Raw genomic sequence first — 16020 nt, forward strand, 5'->3', positions numbered from 1 at the left:
TTGAGCCCAGGAGCTGGAGGTTGCTGTGAGCTAGGCTGATGCCACAGCACTAGCCTGGACAACAGAGTGAGACTCTGTCTCAAAAAAAAAAAGGCTGAACTATATATGGAGGCTTGAACACGTACTCGGAATCCCATCTAACTGAGTGCTGTTCTCAGTGCTCTGCTTTCCCTACCCGGCTCAGGAATTTGGTGCCTTCTTTGGTCTTGAAACGTGAGTCTCTAGCTTGTCAAAAAGTTCTTGGCTCCTAACTTGGGCACTTCCCAAGGTGATCTCAAGGTCTCTATCTGATGGTTCATGCCACCAACCAGCTGTATTAGGCCCGATAATTCTTGATTTGTAGACCTGACCAGCCTCAGTGAACCTCTCCACTGAAATGTAGAATGTTGTTTGTGAAACTTCAACTCACTTGAATGGATGGCCTTCTTCTGACTTCTGTACAGCCTGGATGACAGATTTGTAGACCCTGAAGCTGATAGTGACCGAGAGAAGAGCCAGGATGAGGTAAGAAACCACACTGATGACACTGAAAGCTGCCAGGGAAAGCAGCATGATCAGTGTGGTGCCAAAGACAAATCCAGTCTTCTTCGCATCTCGCCAGAAAATCAGATCATGCACTGTCAAAAGAAAAGGGAATATAAAGTATAAGAACACCCACAAGCCACAAGGCCAGGACTGCTCTCTGGTTTTGTCTTGCAGACCTGTGGAGCATCACACTAGCACACAAATACAGGTAACACCCTACATTAAGACAATATGTATATATATATATTTTTTTTAAGAGATGGGATCTTGTTACATTTCCCAGGCTGGCCTCAAACTCCTAGGCTCAAGTAATCCTACCTCAGTCTCCGTAGCAGGGACTATAGGCGCATACCACGATGCCAGGCTAATTTCTTTCTATTTTTAGTAGAGATGGGGTCTCGCTCTTGCTCAGGCTGGTTTCGAACTCCTGAGTTCAAGCAATCCACCCGCCTTGGCCTCCCAGAGTGCTAGGATTACAGGCGTGAGCCACCGCGCCCGGCCTGTTTTGATATTTCTTTATAACAGGAACCATTAATAAACCTGCAACCACGAACACAGGTTCCTGCAGCATCCACTTCAGGGTCTCTGTGGATATTACAGGCTGGACCTTGCAGAGCGAGTGGGACTATGCTGGGAGTACTCTTCGCTCTTATTCTTGCAAATAACTTCAAAGAGCACAGAGACATTGTCCCTGTCATCTTACCAAGAATCAGAAGGGTGATTCCATTAAAAACGGCACCAACATAGGTCATGAGCCACATGAAGACAGCCAGCTGTAGAGGCCAACATTAGAAGGTGAAGCAGGAATAACCATAAGGCAAAAGTCAGGATAATTGACGCTATTCTCCTACAGCTAATGAAGTCTACAATTTTTAGTGATGTCTGGGCATAGATAATTTCAAAATGAAGGTTCCTTCACTTGTGCTATATATTTCAGAGCATGTGAGAGAATTCTGTAGTTCTTTTATTTCCAAAGACAGACTAAGTGTATACTGCTGACAATTATATTACCACTGACCCAATGTTGGTTCCCTAGCAGGGGGTAAGACCTTGTTGAGGCAGAGTCTTGCTCTGTTGAGTGCAGTGGTGTGATTATAGCTCACTGCAACCTCCAACTCCTGGGCTCAAGTGATCCTCCTGCCTCAGCCTCCTGAGTAGCTGGGACTACAGGGGCACCACCACGCCCAGCTAATTTTTCTATTTTTAGTAGAGACGGGGTCTCGCTCTTGCTCAGGCTGGTCTTGAACTCTTGGCCTCAAGTGATCCTCCCGCCTCAGCCTCCCAGAGTGCTAGGCTTACAGATATGAGCCATCATGCCCAGCCCCATTTTTATAGATTGAATGGGACAAACATGTTCATTTGGTCTGATAAAAACCTATATACTGTTTTTCCTCTGAATTATAACCCACTCCCTGGTTTTTCTCAGCCTCATCACCAAAAGCTGTAGAAGCTACTAACCTTCAAGGAGTCAACCAGATCTTCCACCAGAAACAGACGAATAATGAGTTTCAGGGCCCTGTTGATGTGCACCATGGCAGCGTTCACGTAATTATGGAAAGCTTCCGAGGACAGAGTAATGTCTACATCCAGGTAGGCTCTTCCAGAAGAAGAAACAACAGTCACATATTTGACATGGAAGGAAAAGATTTTCTGTTAGCACAGCAGTTCTTTGGAGTGTGACACTGGCCCCCAGGGTGCATTTTAGAAATCTGTATGAGCAATTTTTACTGTCACAGGGTGGGGGGGACACCACTGTCATTTAGTGGGCAGAGGCAAAGATGCCAGATGTCTGCAAAGTGTGGGACAGTCATGCACAATAAAGAATTATCCGGTGTTCTGCATAACTTTTATTGCCTCATTGGATATTCATGAAGGTGAACCTATTTATAATTAAGAGCCCAGAACATATAAAAACAAGGTATTTTTCCATAGTTCTAACACATCCTGAATTTTCTAGAACTGTATTTTGTTTATGCTAAAACTTTACTTTTTTTTTTTTTTTTAACCATTTTAGAAAACCATATTTGTACTGGTGATTATACAGGTAGCGCAAGTATCTGACTACTTCATTATGTTTTTTGGTGTAGCCAGGTCCAATTAAATAGTGACTGAAATACACGTTACTTTATTATAAATGGCTTTCTATTTTATCATACCTTTATATTACAATTATGATCTTTTAATTTTTTTGTTTTTTTAGAGATAAGGTCTCACTATGTTTCCCAGGCTAAGTGTAATGGTTATTCACAGGCATGATTACAGTTCACTGCAGCCTCAAACTCCTGACCTCAAGTGATCCTCCTGCCTCAGACTCCTGAGTAGCTGGAATTATAGGCATGTGCCACCATGCCCAGCTCCACGACCTATTTTCCTGGTAGGTGCCGGGATATCAGGAAAGGTAAGACCACTTTTGCCTTAAGGAGCCTATGGTTTTGTGGGGAAAACAGAAGAGTAACAGACATATCTTTTCTTCCTACTTAAGACAATATTTACTATCAAATATAAAAGTTATAAAATTTCGATGTTGTAATTAGTACAACTTTATAAAACACATTTTATAAATCCCCAATAGTGTCATGCAAAAGAGGGGAAAAACTCATTAAGACATCTGAGCTTGGCTGGGCGTGGTGGCTCACGCCTGTAATCCTAGCTCTCTGGGAGGCCGAGGCAGGCGGATTGTTTGAGCTCAGGAGTTCGAGACCAGCCTGAGCAAGAGCGAGACCCCGTCTCTACTAAAAATCGAAAGAAATTAATCGGACAACTAAAAATATATAGAAAAAATTAGCCGGGCATGGTGGCGTATGCCTGTAGTCCCAGCTACTCAGGAGGCTGAGGCAGAAGGATCACTTGAGCCCAGGAGTTTGAGGTTGCTGTGAGCTAGGCTGATGCCACGGCACTCACTCTAGCCCGGGCAAAAGAGTGAGACTCTGTCTCAAAAAAAAAAAGACATCTGAGCTTGGGGCAAAACAGCAAATTTATTCACTCATTCATTCAACAACTATTGATTTGTCAAAACAAATTTGCAGTAAAATTTTTAAAATGCTACGTATAATTTAAGTCATTCCTTCTACTTTCACCAAGAGAACATACAAGGGGCAGAGCTGCAGCCAGAAACCTGTGCTGTTAAGTCCTGAGAGGTCACAGTGGAGTCTCTTTCTCTATGAGAAAAGAGCTTTCAAAAACTATTATTTGCTAATGTTAAAGTAAAAACGATTTATGGGCTAAGAATTTCAGAGAAAGTGTGAAGAAAATATTAATATATATTAAAGTTACAGCAGAAAAGCTAGAAATTAGATCCTAAAAATATATGACCCACTGACTTTCCTGTGGTATTAAGAAGGAAATCAGTAATGAAACCAAGAGTAAACACACTAAGTTCTGATACTGCCAAGAGCACAGCCTCAACACCATGCTTTCAAAGTCATTTCAAGACTGAACTATAGGCCGGGCATGGTGGCTCACGCCTGTAATCCTAGCACTCTGGGAGGCCAAGGCGGGAGGATTGCTCGAGGTCAGGAGTTCAAGACCAGCCTGAGCAAGAGTGAGACCCCCGTTTCTACTAAAAATAGAAAAAATTAGCCAGCCATGTTGGTGTGCACCTGTAGTCCCAGCCACTCTGGAGGCTTAGGCAGGAGGATTGGTTGAGCCCAGGAGCTGGAGGTTGCTGTGAGCTAGGCTGATGCCACAGCACTAGCCTGGACAACAGAGTGAGACTCTGTCTCAAAAAAAAAAAGGCTGAACTATATATGGAGGCTTGAACACGTACTCGGAATCCCATCTAACTGAGTGCTGTTCTCAGTGCTCTGCTTTCCCTACCCGGCTCAGGAATTTGGTGCCTTCTTTGGTCTTGAAACGTGAGTCTCTAGCTTGTCAAAAAGTTCTTGGCTCCTAACTTGGGCACTTCCCAAGGTGATCTCAAGGTCTCTATCTGATGGTTCATGCCACCAACCAGCTGTATTAGGCCCGATAATTCTTGATTTGTAGACCTGACCAGCCTCAGTGAACCTCTCCACTGAAATGTAGAATGTTGTTTGTGAAACTTCAACTCACTTGAATGGATGGCCTTCTTCTGACTTCTGTACAGCCTGGATGACAGATTTGTAGACCCTGAAGCTGATAGTGACCGAGAGAAGAGCCAGGATGAGGTAAGAAACCACACTGATGACACTGAAAGCTGCCAGGGAAAGCAGCATGATCAGTGTGGTGCCAAAGACAAATCCAGTCTTCTTCGCATCTCGCCAGAAAATCAGATCATGCACTGTCAAAAGAAAAGGGAATATAAAGTATAAGAACACCCACAAGCCACAAGGCCAGGACTGCTCTCTGGTTTTGTCTTGCAGACCTGTGGAGCATCACACTAGCACACAAATACAGGTAACACCCTACATTAAGACAATATGTATATATATATATTTTTTTTAAGAGATGGGATCTTGTTACATTTCCCAGGCTGGCCTCAAACTCCTAGGCTCAAGTAATCCTACCTCAGTCTCCTCAGTAGCTGGGACTACAGGTGAACTCCACCATGCCTAACTCTAAAAGCTCTAAGAGAATCTTATAAATGAAAATCAAATTGTCAGGCGTGATGATTCATGCTATATAAAAGGATCCTCTGCTATACTGATTAGGTTTCAGGATAGGTTTATATAAATTTATGAGCTTATTTCAGCTACAGTGTCATTTACCTTAAATGTTTTGGCAGAAAAAATGATAAACCAAATATGGCAAAATCTTGCTAACTGTTGACAAAATTAAGCAAACCATACCTAGAAACTAGTTGGGTCAACAGACTGTAAAACCAAAGCTAACTTGAAATCCCCAAAATTGGGGGCAAGTAAAAACAGACCAACCTCTGTTAGTGCTAGTTACAATGAAACACCAGTCTCTACGTTAATCCGAAAAGAACTCAGGAGGGATTATGGATAGTGGACCATATTAACTGTCCAAACCACAATACTTTTAAAAATTGAGTGGGGCACTATTAATAATTATGCCAGGAAACAAAACAGGTATAAACCAGGACCATCCTAGGTAACTGGGTCTTATGGCTGGGGACATCCATGCTGGGAAAATCTAAGTTCTTCTACTTAAAGACACCTCCAAAACTCCTAATGACAGCTGCTGGCAAGTACCTCCAATCTAGCAATGATAACTACTTTTTGCATTTCAATCTGTGAAGACTGAAACACTAACAGTCCCATTGGGACTATCCTCCCAGCCTCTTTATTTACAAAGAACAAGGGCTTTGAAGTTGGAGAGACATGAGTTTGAGTCCTGGTAATTGCTAACCATATTACTTTAACCTTTCCAAGCCTCTATTTCCTCATCTGGAAAACAAAGAAAACGGCATCTACTTCCTAGAGTTTTTTTTGGAATATAAAAAGCTAACACACGGAGAATACTTAGCATTGTAAATGACACATAGTAAATACTCAAATTTCAACTATAATCCAAATAAGGTTAACGCAGAAGACTGTGTTTTGGGATAAAATGAACCCGAATCTGACTCAAGTTGACCTGACGGCACCTACTTTTTCCCTATATTCAGCTATAAAATTCTCTTCTGAAACCACTTCTCTGAAGCCTAACCTTGCTAGAGCCAAAGGAACTTAACTTGAAACCAAGAAAACACTAAAAATATGCTGATTGTATAGAAGAAATAATCACTGGTTCAGAGCGATTCCGGCTAAGGGATGTGACACAGTAGGAGAAAGGGGAGGCGTTATGACTCCTCATAGGAAGCCGGGAGTCCCAGGCGGTGATGCTGAGAGAAAGAGCGGGGAGGCAGCGCAGGCTCACCTGATTCAACTGAGACTGAACAGGGGAGCTGAACTACTTAAGAGAGTGAATGCCAAGCAGAATTCCTGCAGTCAGAGTTCCTATGGACCAGAGCAGTTTCAACATAGAATGCTTGGACGGCCAACATCACCAGGAGGGGAACAAACTGATACCATATGCCTCTGGAGGTGATGCACTGCGGAGACAACATCGCTTCTGTGGCATTCCTGCCCAGATCACATGACAGAACACCAGACAAACCTAGATTGAGAAATGTTCTACAAAAAACCAGCCTGTACTCTTCAAAAATATCAGCGGTGTGAAAGACAAAGAAAGGCTGAAGAACTTAATTCTAAGATTAAAGGAGAGTGAGGAGACATAACAATGCGTAAAGGCAAACCGTGATCCTAGACTGGACTCCAGATAAGGGGATAAAATAGCTAGTTTTTTGTTAATCAACAGTTTTTGTTGATTATGTAAAACAAACCAACAAAAATGTTTTTGTTCAAAGGAAACACACTCCTAAGTAGAGGTAAACAGGCAGAATGTTTGCAACCAACTCTCAAATGGTTCAGGGAAAAACATGTATCTACCCAGACAGGGAGGGAGCGATAAAGCGCATGTGGCCAAATATTAACAACTGCTGAACTACAGCGAAGATTATATGGGAGTTTTTTGTATTATGCTTGCGATTCTTCTATGTATTCAAAATATTTGAAAGAGACACAGAGAGAAAAAGAAAGAAAAGCTTAGAGGACAAGGCTGGTGCCCAGAGAAAAGAGGACCTTGATGCATCTAAAGAAGGAAAAAGGAATGATAAAGACAGGCACCTAAATGGCAATTAGAAATTCTACCTTTGTGCAGATTAGAAGTCACCCTGGCCTCATGAACATTACTGCCACCTGCTGGAAAATTGTTGTAAGAAACATTTAAATCTACAATGATAACACATGTGAATGCTGCCCCCTTGATGTGTGCAATCTAATCCAATCTGCAAAACAGTATACAAGGCCCTGGGCTCAGACTCAAAATAAATGATAGAATTATGGTCTGGGCCAGAAGGTGAGGGGATACTGACTGAAAGGGGAACAACAGAGGGACAGCTTGGAAAAGCTGGTTCGATACATCAAACCTCTGGAATGCTCTTCCCCCACCACTTGCCATGGCTTGCTCCCTTCCTTCATTCTGGTCTCGGTTCAGGGCTATCTCCTCAGGGACTGCCCACCCTATCTAATATTCCCTCCTGTCATCACCACTATCCACCCCCTTATCTGGCTTTGTTTTTCTTCAGAGCACTTACCACTTTATTTGTAGCAGGCTCTTTGTATCTATTGTTGAGAGCTTGACATGGGCCAAACTAATGAGCAAAACACAGCAAAACTACAACTTCTATTTGTTTCCTGATAATGCCCCTCAGACTAGCCAAGACTTTGCACATGACTCTGTCGAGTACGGGAGACTAAGGATTCTGAATTCAGAACACCAAAGAAAGGAACCTGGCATGGTCTTTGGAAACTTTTTCCTCTCTGATCCCTTGGGAAAGAGTCAGGAGGATGGAAAAATATGAGGAAAAATTGAGAAATGAAGCAGTTGCCAAAAGTTTAAAATGTGAAGCCACTAGACTTACACTAGCTTTAGTGTTCATTTCATAACCAGGACACCAACAAGAGGGTGCAATGGTTTGCTTCCATGAAATTTTCTTTTTGTTCGTTCTCTTCTACTTGCATTCATCTGTTTCTGCTACCTCAGCACAGTCGTGCACTGCATAACCACATTTCGGTCAACGAAGACTCATATATGATGGTGGTCCCCTATGATTATATTTCCGTATTTTTACTGTACCTTTTTTATGTTTAGATACACAAATACTTACTACTGTGTTACAACAGCCTGCAGTATTGAGTTCAGCAACATGCTGTACAGGTCTGTAGCCTCGGAGCAATAGGCTGTACCATATGGCATAGATGTGTAGTAGGCTACATCATCTAGGTTTATGTAAGTACACTCGATGGTGTTCAGTTCACACAACAAAATCGGCTAAGGACACTTTCTCAGAACGCATCCCCACTGTTAAGCGATGCGTGACTGTATTTTTTAAACCAGGAAATTCCTTATTTTTAAGTGTGCCCTCTTTCCTTCCTTTCCCACCCTTCTCTTGCTTCATAAGTTTTATTAAGTGCCTGTCATGTGCCCCGGAAGTGCTAGACTGGGAATCCAACACAACTGTGAATAAGGCAAACAAGATCCTTACTTACATTCCAGTGGGGAAGAAAGGCAATAAATAATAAAATAAGAGTCACCTGTAACACAGGCCCGTAAAAACGTAAACTCTTTGTGCTGTGGTAAGAATGATTTGTGTGCACACATACACTACTTTAGATAGCTAGGTAGGTGGTCAGAAGAAGCCTCTCTGAGAAGTTGATACGAAAGGTGAGATATGAAGGATGAGAAGGAGCTGGCCACACAAAATGCCAAGGGGAAAGTACTCTAGGCCAGGGGACACACATACAATAACTCTTGGGGGTGGGGTTGGGGCGGAGATTGGCATTGCTTAGGAAAGGTCAGAAGGCCAGTGGGGACGGTACACAGCGAGTGCAGGGGAGAGTGCACGAGAGAAGGTGGGAGACGCTGGGTAGGGCTGGATCACGGAGCACTTTCACAGAGCAATGAGGTAAGGAGCTTGAATTTCACCTCAGGTGCAATGGGGAGTCGCTAAAGAATGTCAAGCAAGGGAGTAGCATGATGTATTGTTTTTTTAAAAAGAATAATACTTTTACTGCTGTATAGAAAATAGACTGGGATGGGGCAAGAGTGCAGGCAGGGAGACCCTCATAGGAAGCTAACATGGAGGTTCCAGCGAGAGATGATGGTCATTCAGATTAGGATGGGGACAGTCAGGATGGAGAGGAATGGGCAGATCTGAGGTATATTTTGGAAGTAGAATAGGCAGAACTTGGTGATTAACTGGATGTGGGAGGTGACAGAGGAGAAGCATAAATGACACCGAAGTTCGGGGCCTGAGCAAACTGACTAATGTGGTATCAAGTACTGAGATGAGGAAGAATGGAGTGCAGAGCGTGTTAACTTTGAGATGCCTAAAGACATCCATTATTAAAGAAGGTGGTTAGATCCACCAGTATGGAGCACATAGGACAAGTCTGAGCTTGAGATAAATGTTTGGAAGTCACTGGCATACAAATAATATTTAAAAGTGATGGAAATGGATGAGGTTACTGGTACTGAAAGAGAATTCTGAGGGACTCTACCATCCAGCAGCTGAGTATAAGGAAACCGAGAGAGATGTACAGGGAAATGGGATAACGAGGAGAGTGTGGTATCACAGAGAGAGAGGAGTGCTCTGAGGAGGAGGAGGTAGAAAACTGGCTCATTCTGCTGAGGTTGAGTAGGAAAAAAGGTGACCCTGGACTTGGCAATATGGAGATATTAATAGTTGGTGACCCAATCAAGACTGTTTTAAGACACAGAGAGAGACTGAAGATGATGCAGAAGCAGAGAAGTCCAGAAGGGAGGGATGGAGACCCAGGGCCAGGTGGAAGGGCTGACCCTTGTAACACAGAGTACCACAGAGAAGAGGATAAGGAAATATAGACCCATTCATAGATCTGAAGGTTGGAGAAGGGGGGATTTCTTTCTGAATGCTTCTATTTTCTCAACAAAAAGTAGCCAAGGCCATCTGCTGGGATGGGACAAGAGGATAAAGGTTTACAGAGAGAGAAAAAGATGTGAAATGGTTGTTTCAGAAAGTGAGAAAGCACCCTAAAACTCTTAGAAGAAAATATGGGTGCAAATCTTCAAGATCTTGGGGGTCAGGTAATGGTTTCCTAGTTAGGACACCAAAAACACAAATGACAAAAGAAAAAAACAGATAAATTGGGCAACATCAAAATTAAAAACCTTTGTGCTGTAAATGATACCATAAAGAGACAAGAAAATGTACAGAATAAGAACATATTTGCAAATTATATGATATAGTACTTGTCTCCAGATTACATAATATATAAAGAATTATCGGCCAGGCGCGGTGGCTCACTCCTGTAATCGTAGCACTCTGGGAGGCCAAGGCGGGCGGATTGTTTGAGCTCAGGAGTTCGAAACCAGCCTGAGCAAGAGCGAGACCCGTCTCTACCAAAAATAGAAAGAAATTAATTGGACAACTAAAAATATATAGAAAATATTAGCCGGGCATGATGGCGCATGCCTGTAGTCCCAGCTACTCGGGAGGCTGAGGCAGGAGGATCGCTTGAGCCCAGGAGTTTGAGGTTGCTGTGAGCTAGGATGACGCCAAGGCACTCTAGCCCGGGCAACACAGTGAGACTCTGTCTCAAAAAAAAAAAAAAAAAAAAAAAAAAAAAGAATTATAACTCAGTAATAAAAAGAAAAATAACTCAACTGAAAAATGAACAAAGAATCTGAATAGACATCTCTCCAAAGAAAATGGCCAATAAGGACATGAAAAGATGCTCAATATCATTAGTCACTAGAGAAATGCAAATCAAAACCACAGTGAACCCCCAGAATGGCTTCAGTTAAAAAAACCAACCAATATTGGCAAGGATGTGGAGAAATTAGAACTGTCATACCTTCTTAGGGGCAATGTAAAAGAACGCAGCTGTTTGGGAAATCAATTTGGTGTTCCTCAGAAAGTTAAACACAAGAGTTATGACATGATCCATCAATTCCACTCTTTATACCCAAGAAAAAGAAAACATACAACACAAGAACTTGTGTACCCTAATGTTCACAGAAGCATTATTCGTAACACCCAGGAAGTGAAAATAATCCAAAAGTCCACCAACTGATGAAAGGGCAAATGAAATGTAGCATATCCACACAATCTTATTTAGCAATAAAAAGGAATGAAGTTCTGATGCTACCTGCTACAACATGGATCAATCTTCAAAATATTAGGCTAAGGAGCCAATCATAAAAGAACCCAAATGTATGATTCCATTTATATAAAATGTCCAGAATAAGCAAATCCACAGAGACAGAAAGATTAGTGGTTATTTGGGGCTGGGGTGGTAGTGGTAGAGGAGAATGGGGAATGACTGGTAACAGATATGGGGTTTCTTTTTTTGGGGGGGAGGGCAGTAACTAAATCGAAATTACATAGTGGTGATGGCTGCACAACCCTGTACTCACAACTATACTAAAAAACATTGAGCTATATACACTTTAAATGAACTGTATAGCATGTGAAATTATATCTCAATAAAGCTGTTAGAGAGACATAACCAAATCCACAATTATTGTAAGATTTCAACACCATTCACTCAATAACTGGTAGAACAAGTAGACAGAAAATCAATAAGGACATAGAAGACTTGAACATTATCAACCAATGTGACCTTTTTGACATTTATGAAATAGTCAACAACAGATTTTATACATTCAAATACATGTGAAACATTTACCAAGATAAATCAAATCCTGACCCATGAAACAGCCCCGATAAACTTACAAGGATTCAAGTCACTTTTATGCTTTTTGATTACAGAGTAATTACATAAGATATTAGGAAAACCCTTAATATTTGTAAACTAAATAATACACTTCTAAATAACCCAGGGATTAAAGAAAGAATCAACTGGGATATGAGAAAGTATTTTGAACAAAATAAAAATGAAGGCCGGGAGCGGTGGCTCACGCCTGTAATCCTAGCACTCTGGGAGGCAGAGGCAGGCGGATTGTTTGAGCTCAGGAGTTCGAGACCAGCCTGAGCAGGAGCGAGACCCCGTCTCTACCAAAAATAGAAACAAATTAATTGGACAGCTAAAAATATATAGAAAAAAATTAGCCGGGCATGGTGGCGCATGCCTGTAGTCCCAGCTACTTGGGAGGCTGAGGCAGTAGGATTGCTTGAGCCCAGGAGTCTGAGGTTGCTGTGAGCTAGGCTGACGCCACGGCACTCACTCTAGCCCGGGCAACAAAAAAAAAAAAAAGAAAAAAAGAAAACAAATATATCAAAATGTTTGGCCAGGCATGGTGGCACGCATCTGTAGTCCCTGCTACTTGGGAGGCTGAGGCAGGAGGATCACTGGAGCCCAGGAGTTTTGAGGTTGCGGTGAGCTACACTGACACCACTGCACCCTACCCAGAGTGACACTCTGCCTTAAAAAAAAAAAAAAGAATTCATGGGACCCAGACAAAGCAGTCCTTAGAGGGATACTGATAATATGAAAGTGTCTATACTAGTAAAGAAGAAAGATTACAAATCAGTGATCTCAGCTCCACCTTTAAGAAGCTAGAAAAAGAACTTGAACGGGAAGCAAGCAGAAGAAAGGAAATAAAAATTGGTAGAATCAACAAAGCAGGGGGAGGCACCGGGGCTCTGGTGGTGTGTGTGCACATCATATTGTGTGCGGCCGTAAGCCCATGAGGAAAAGAAAATAAAAGAAAAAAAGTAAAAGAAATCAGCAAAGCAGACAACAACAACAAAAGAGAAAAATTAATGAAGTCAAAGTTGGTTGGGAAGATCAATAAAATAGATTAAATGCTAGCTATACTCACAAAGTAAAAGAGAATGAACACGCCAATTGCCAATATCAGGAATGAGAGAGGTAACATCACTACAGATTCTACAGACATTAAAAGGATAATAAGGGAATATTATGAACAATCTTATGCCAATAAATTAGACAATTTAGACAAAGTGGACAAATTCCTCAAAGACACAACTACTAAAGCTCACTCAAGAAATAGATAAACTGAATAGTCCCTTATCAAACGAATAAAACTGATAAAGTACTTCCCACACAGAACTCTCCAGGCCCAGACAGCCTCACTAGGGAACTGTTAGACATTAAACAAGAAATATTAATAATATAAATTCTACCCTGGCCGTGGTTGTTCGTGCCTGTAATCCTAGCACTCTGGGAGGCCAAGGCAGGAGGATTGCTTGAGCTACAGGAGTTCAAGACCAGCCTGAGCAAGAGTGAGACCCTGTCTCTACTAAAAATAGAAAAAATTAGCTGGACATGATGGCATGTGCCTGTAGTCCCAGCTACTCAGGAGGCTGAGGCAGGAGGATTGCTTGAGCCCAGGAGTTTGAGGCTGCAGTGAGCTACGATGATGCCACTGCACTCTACCCAGGGCGACAGAGTGTGATCCTGTCTCCAAAAAAAAAAAAATCCTCATTAATTCAATTACAGTCCCAGCAAGCTTTTTTGTAGAAATGGATAAGCTGATCTAAAATTCCTATGGAAATGTAAAGGACCTGCAAGAGTCAAAACAACTTTGAAAAAGAACAAAGTTAGAAGACTAACACAACCGATTTCAAAACTTATAAAAAGCTACTGTTATCAAGATGGTGTGGTGCTGGCTTAAACACAGACAAGAGAGCAATGGCATAGTTTAGAAAGTCCAGAAATAGGCGAATGTATATTAGAAGAGGTTTACTTCAGGGCTTATTCCAGTTCTCTCTTTGGAGGCCCTTTAATGCCTCCTGGCTTCTACTTGGCCAGAGAACAGACTCTGGCTCCAGATTGCCCCCTCTTCCATTTGCTCCTTGTGTGATTTCAGACAAGATACTTAATTTCTTTGTGCCTTGGGTTCCTCATTTGTGAAACGAGATAATACTATATCTACTTTGTAGGGATGTTGCCAGAATTAAATCGGTTAATGTGTAGAAGTGCTCAGAACACTGTTGATTATATAGTAATACAATGCTAGCTATTATTATTCATCTGACTGCCAATCTCTACTACAATTGTAACAGAAAATTGAAGAACTAAAGTTAAAGTTCGCTATAGAGCAGTAAGATTTTTTTCCTTTCCTCTTTGTTGCTAATGGGATACAAAGAAATTAAGATCATGGGATTAGAAGGGACCTTTTTAACCAAATCTATTTTACATTATCAAGCTTCCACCTTCCACTGTCTATGAAAAAAGGTTTGTACTGTCAGAACTGATTAAATAGAGTGATGTATAAAAGGACAGAGGGAGGCAGAGGGCCAGGAGGTAAAGGCAGTATGATATACAGCCTATAGGGCAGACTGGACTAGCACAGAGTATAGACTTGGGAATTTTCAACATGTAGTTGGTAGTCTGAAGCTATAGGAACAGAAGAGATCACTAAGAGCATCTCACAACACCTCAACTTCCACATATCAAAGAAAACATCATCTTCTAACACTGTCCCCTGATGACAGAAAATGGTTCTACCATCCACCCAGAAACCCAAGACAAATATAGAAGTAGGATTCACTTTTCCTTCTCCTTCATCTCCTCCTTTTTTTTTAATTTAAGAAACAGGGTCTTGCCCGGTAGCCTAGGCTGGAGTGCAGAGGCCCGATCGTAGCTCACTGCAGCCTTGAACTCCTGGTCTCAAGTGATCTTCCCACCTCAGCCTCCCCAGTAGCTAGGACTACAGGTATGTGCCATCACTTCTGGCTAAAGTCTGACTTATTGAATCAATCACAGGAAAATAAGATCTTAATTTTGAGTAATTTTCAGTGAAGATTCTTAAACATTTTTATGACTATAATTTAGCAGAATTTAGAGAAGACTGTCTGAACTAGTGGCTCTCCGTTGGATGTGAGATGGGGAACAGGATGTGGGAGGGGGATTGGGTCCTGACTCCTGAGAGGGTGTGAGTATGTGATCCTTTTAAAGCTATGAACAAATTATTGCTTCTACAGAGATTCTGATATGCTTCAAGTAGAGAATCACTGCTAAAGAGAGCCATAGGTAATATCCTTTTCTTTGGGCATACGGTGAATATCTTGGGTATTCCAAAACAGAAGAGAATAACTGAGAGCTAATGGACTAACAAACTGCCACACCAGTACACAATCTTATAGAGACAGAATGAAGCCTTGGCCGGTCTCTTCCTACAGTCCTAAAGGTAACTAACCCAAGCTAGTTCAATGGGTACTAGCACAATGAAAGGCCAAAAGTTCTCAAAAGAGTAAAGTCAATGTTTCCTTACTTTTCAGGTTGTAACTTTATCTTTAATATCACACTACCTAAAATTTATTTTCATTTAAAAGACGTTACACTTCTTTCTAGTTGTATCTCAGTATGTTTAAAATGTTGTGATAGGCCAGGTTTGGTGGCTCACTCCTATTTAAGACCAGTCTGGGCAAGACGGTGAGGCTGAGTCTCTACGAAAATCTTAAAAATTAGCCAAGCATGGTGGCACATGCCTGTAGTCCCAGCTACTTGGGAGGTTAAGATGGGAGGATGGCTTAAGCCCAGGAGTTCCAGGTTGCAGTGAGCTATGAGCAGGCCACTGCATTCCAGCCTGGGCGACAGAGCAAGACCCTATCTCAAAACAAAAACAAAACAAACAAAAACTCAGCCATAAAAAGGAATAAGATAATGTCTTTTGTAGTAATTTAGATGGAAATGGAGACCACTATCCTAAGTACCTCAGGAATGGAAAAACAAATATCATATGTACTCTCCAATAAGTGGGAAATAATCGATGGGCACATATGGGCACAAAGAAATCTAAAGGACCTTGGAAATCAAGAAGGGAGAATGGTAGGAGGAGGGGAAGTGTAAAAACTTACCTATCTGGTACAATAAACACTATTTGGGTGATGAGCACACTAAAAGCCCCAACTTAAGCATTAAAAAAGGTATCCATGGCCGGGTGTGGTGGCTCACGCCTGTAATCCTAGCACTCTGGGAGGCCGAGGCGGGCGGATTGTTTGAGCTCAGGAGTTCAAGACCAGCCTGAGCAAGAGCGAGA

General features: G+C 41.9%; 1 protein-coding gene across 3 annotated transcripts in view; it reads right to left on the bottom strand.

Annotated features, from left to right (window-relative positions):
- The window catches only part of RTN3 (reticulon 3), a 54958-nt gene that overhangs the window by 4731 nt on the left and 34207 nt on the right, over nucleotides 1–16020 (bottom strand). For all 3 annotated transcript variants that reach the window (XM_012665462.1, XM_012665464.1, XM_012665463.1), the window contains 3 exons: nucleotides 4576–4783; nucleotides 1984–2122; nucleotides 1229–1298 (listed from right to left, as the gene is read on the bottom strand). In XM_012665462.1, the coding sequence (XP_012520916.1) occupies nucleotides 1229–1298; nucleotides 1984–2122; nucleotides 4576–4783 (417 nt within the window). The remainder of the gene's footprint in view (nucleotides 1–1228; nucleotides 1299–1983; nucleotides 2123–4575; nucleotides 4784–16020) is intronic.

Source organism: Propithecus coquereli, unplaced genomic scaffold (assembly GCF_000956105.1).
Source record: "Propithecus coquereli isolate 6110/MARCELLA unplaced genomic scaffold, Pcoq_1.0 Scaffold120, whole genome shotgun sequence".
Classification (NCBI taxonomy): Eukaryota; Metazoa; Chordata; class Mammalia; order Primates; family Indriidae; genus Propithecus; species Propithecus coquereli.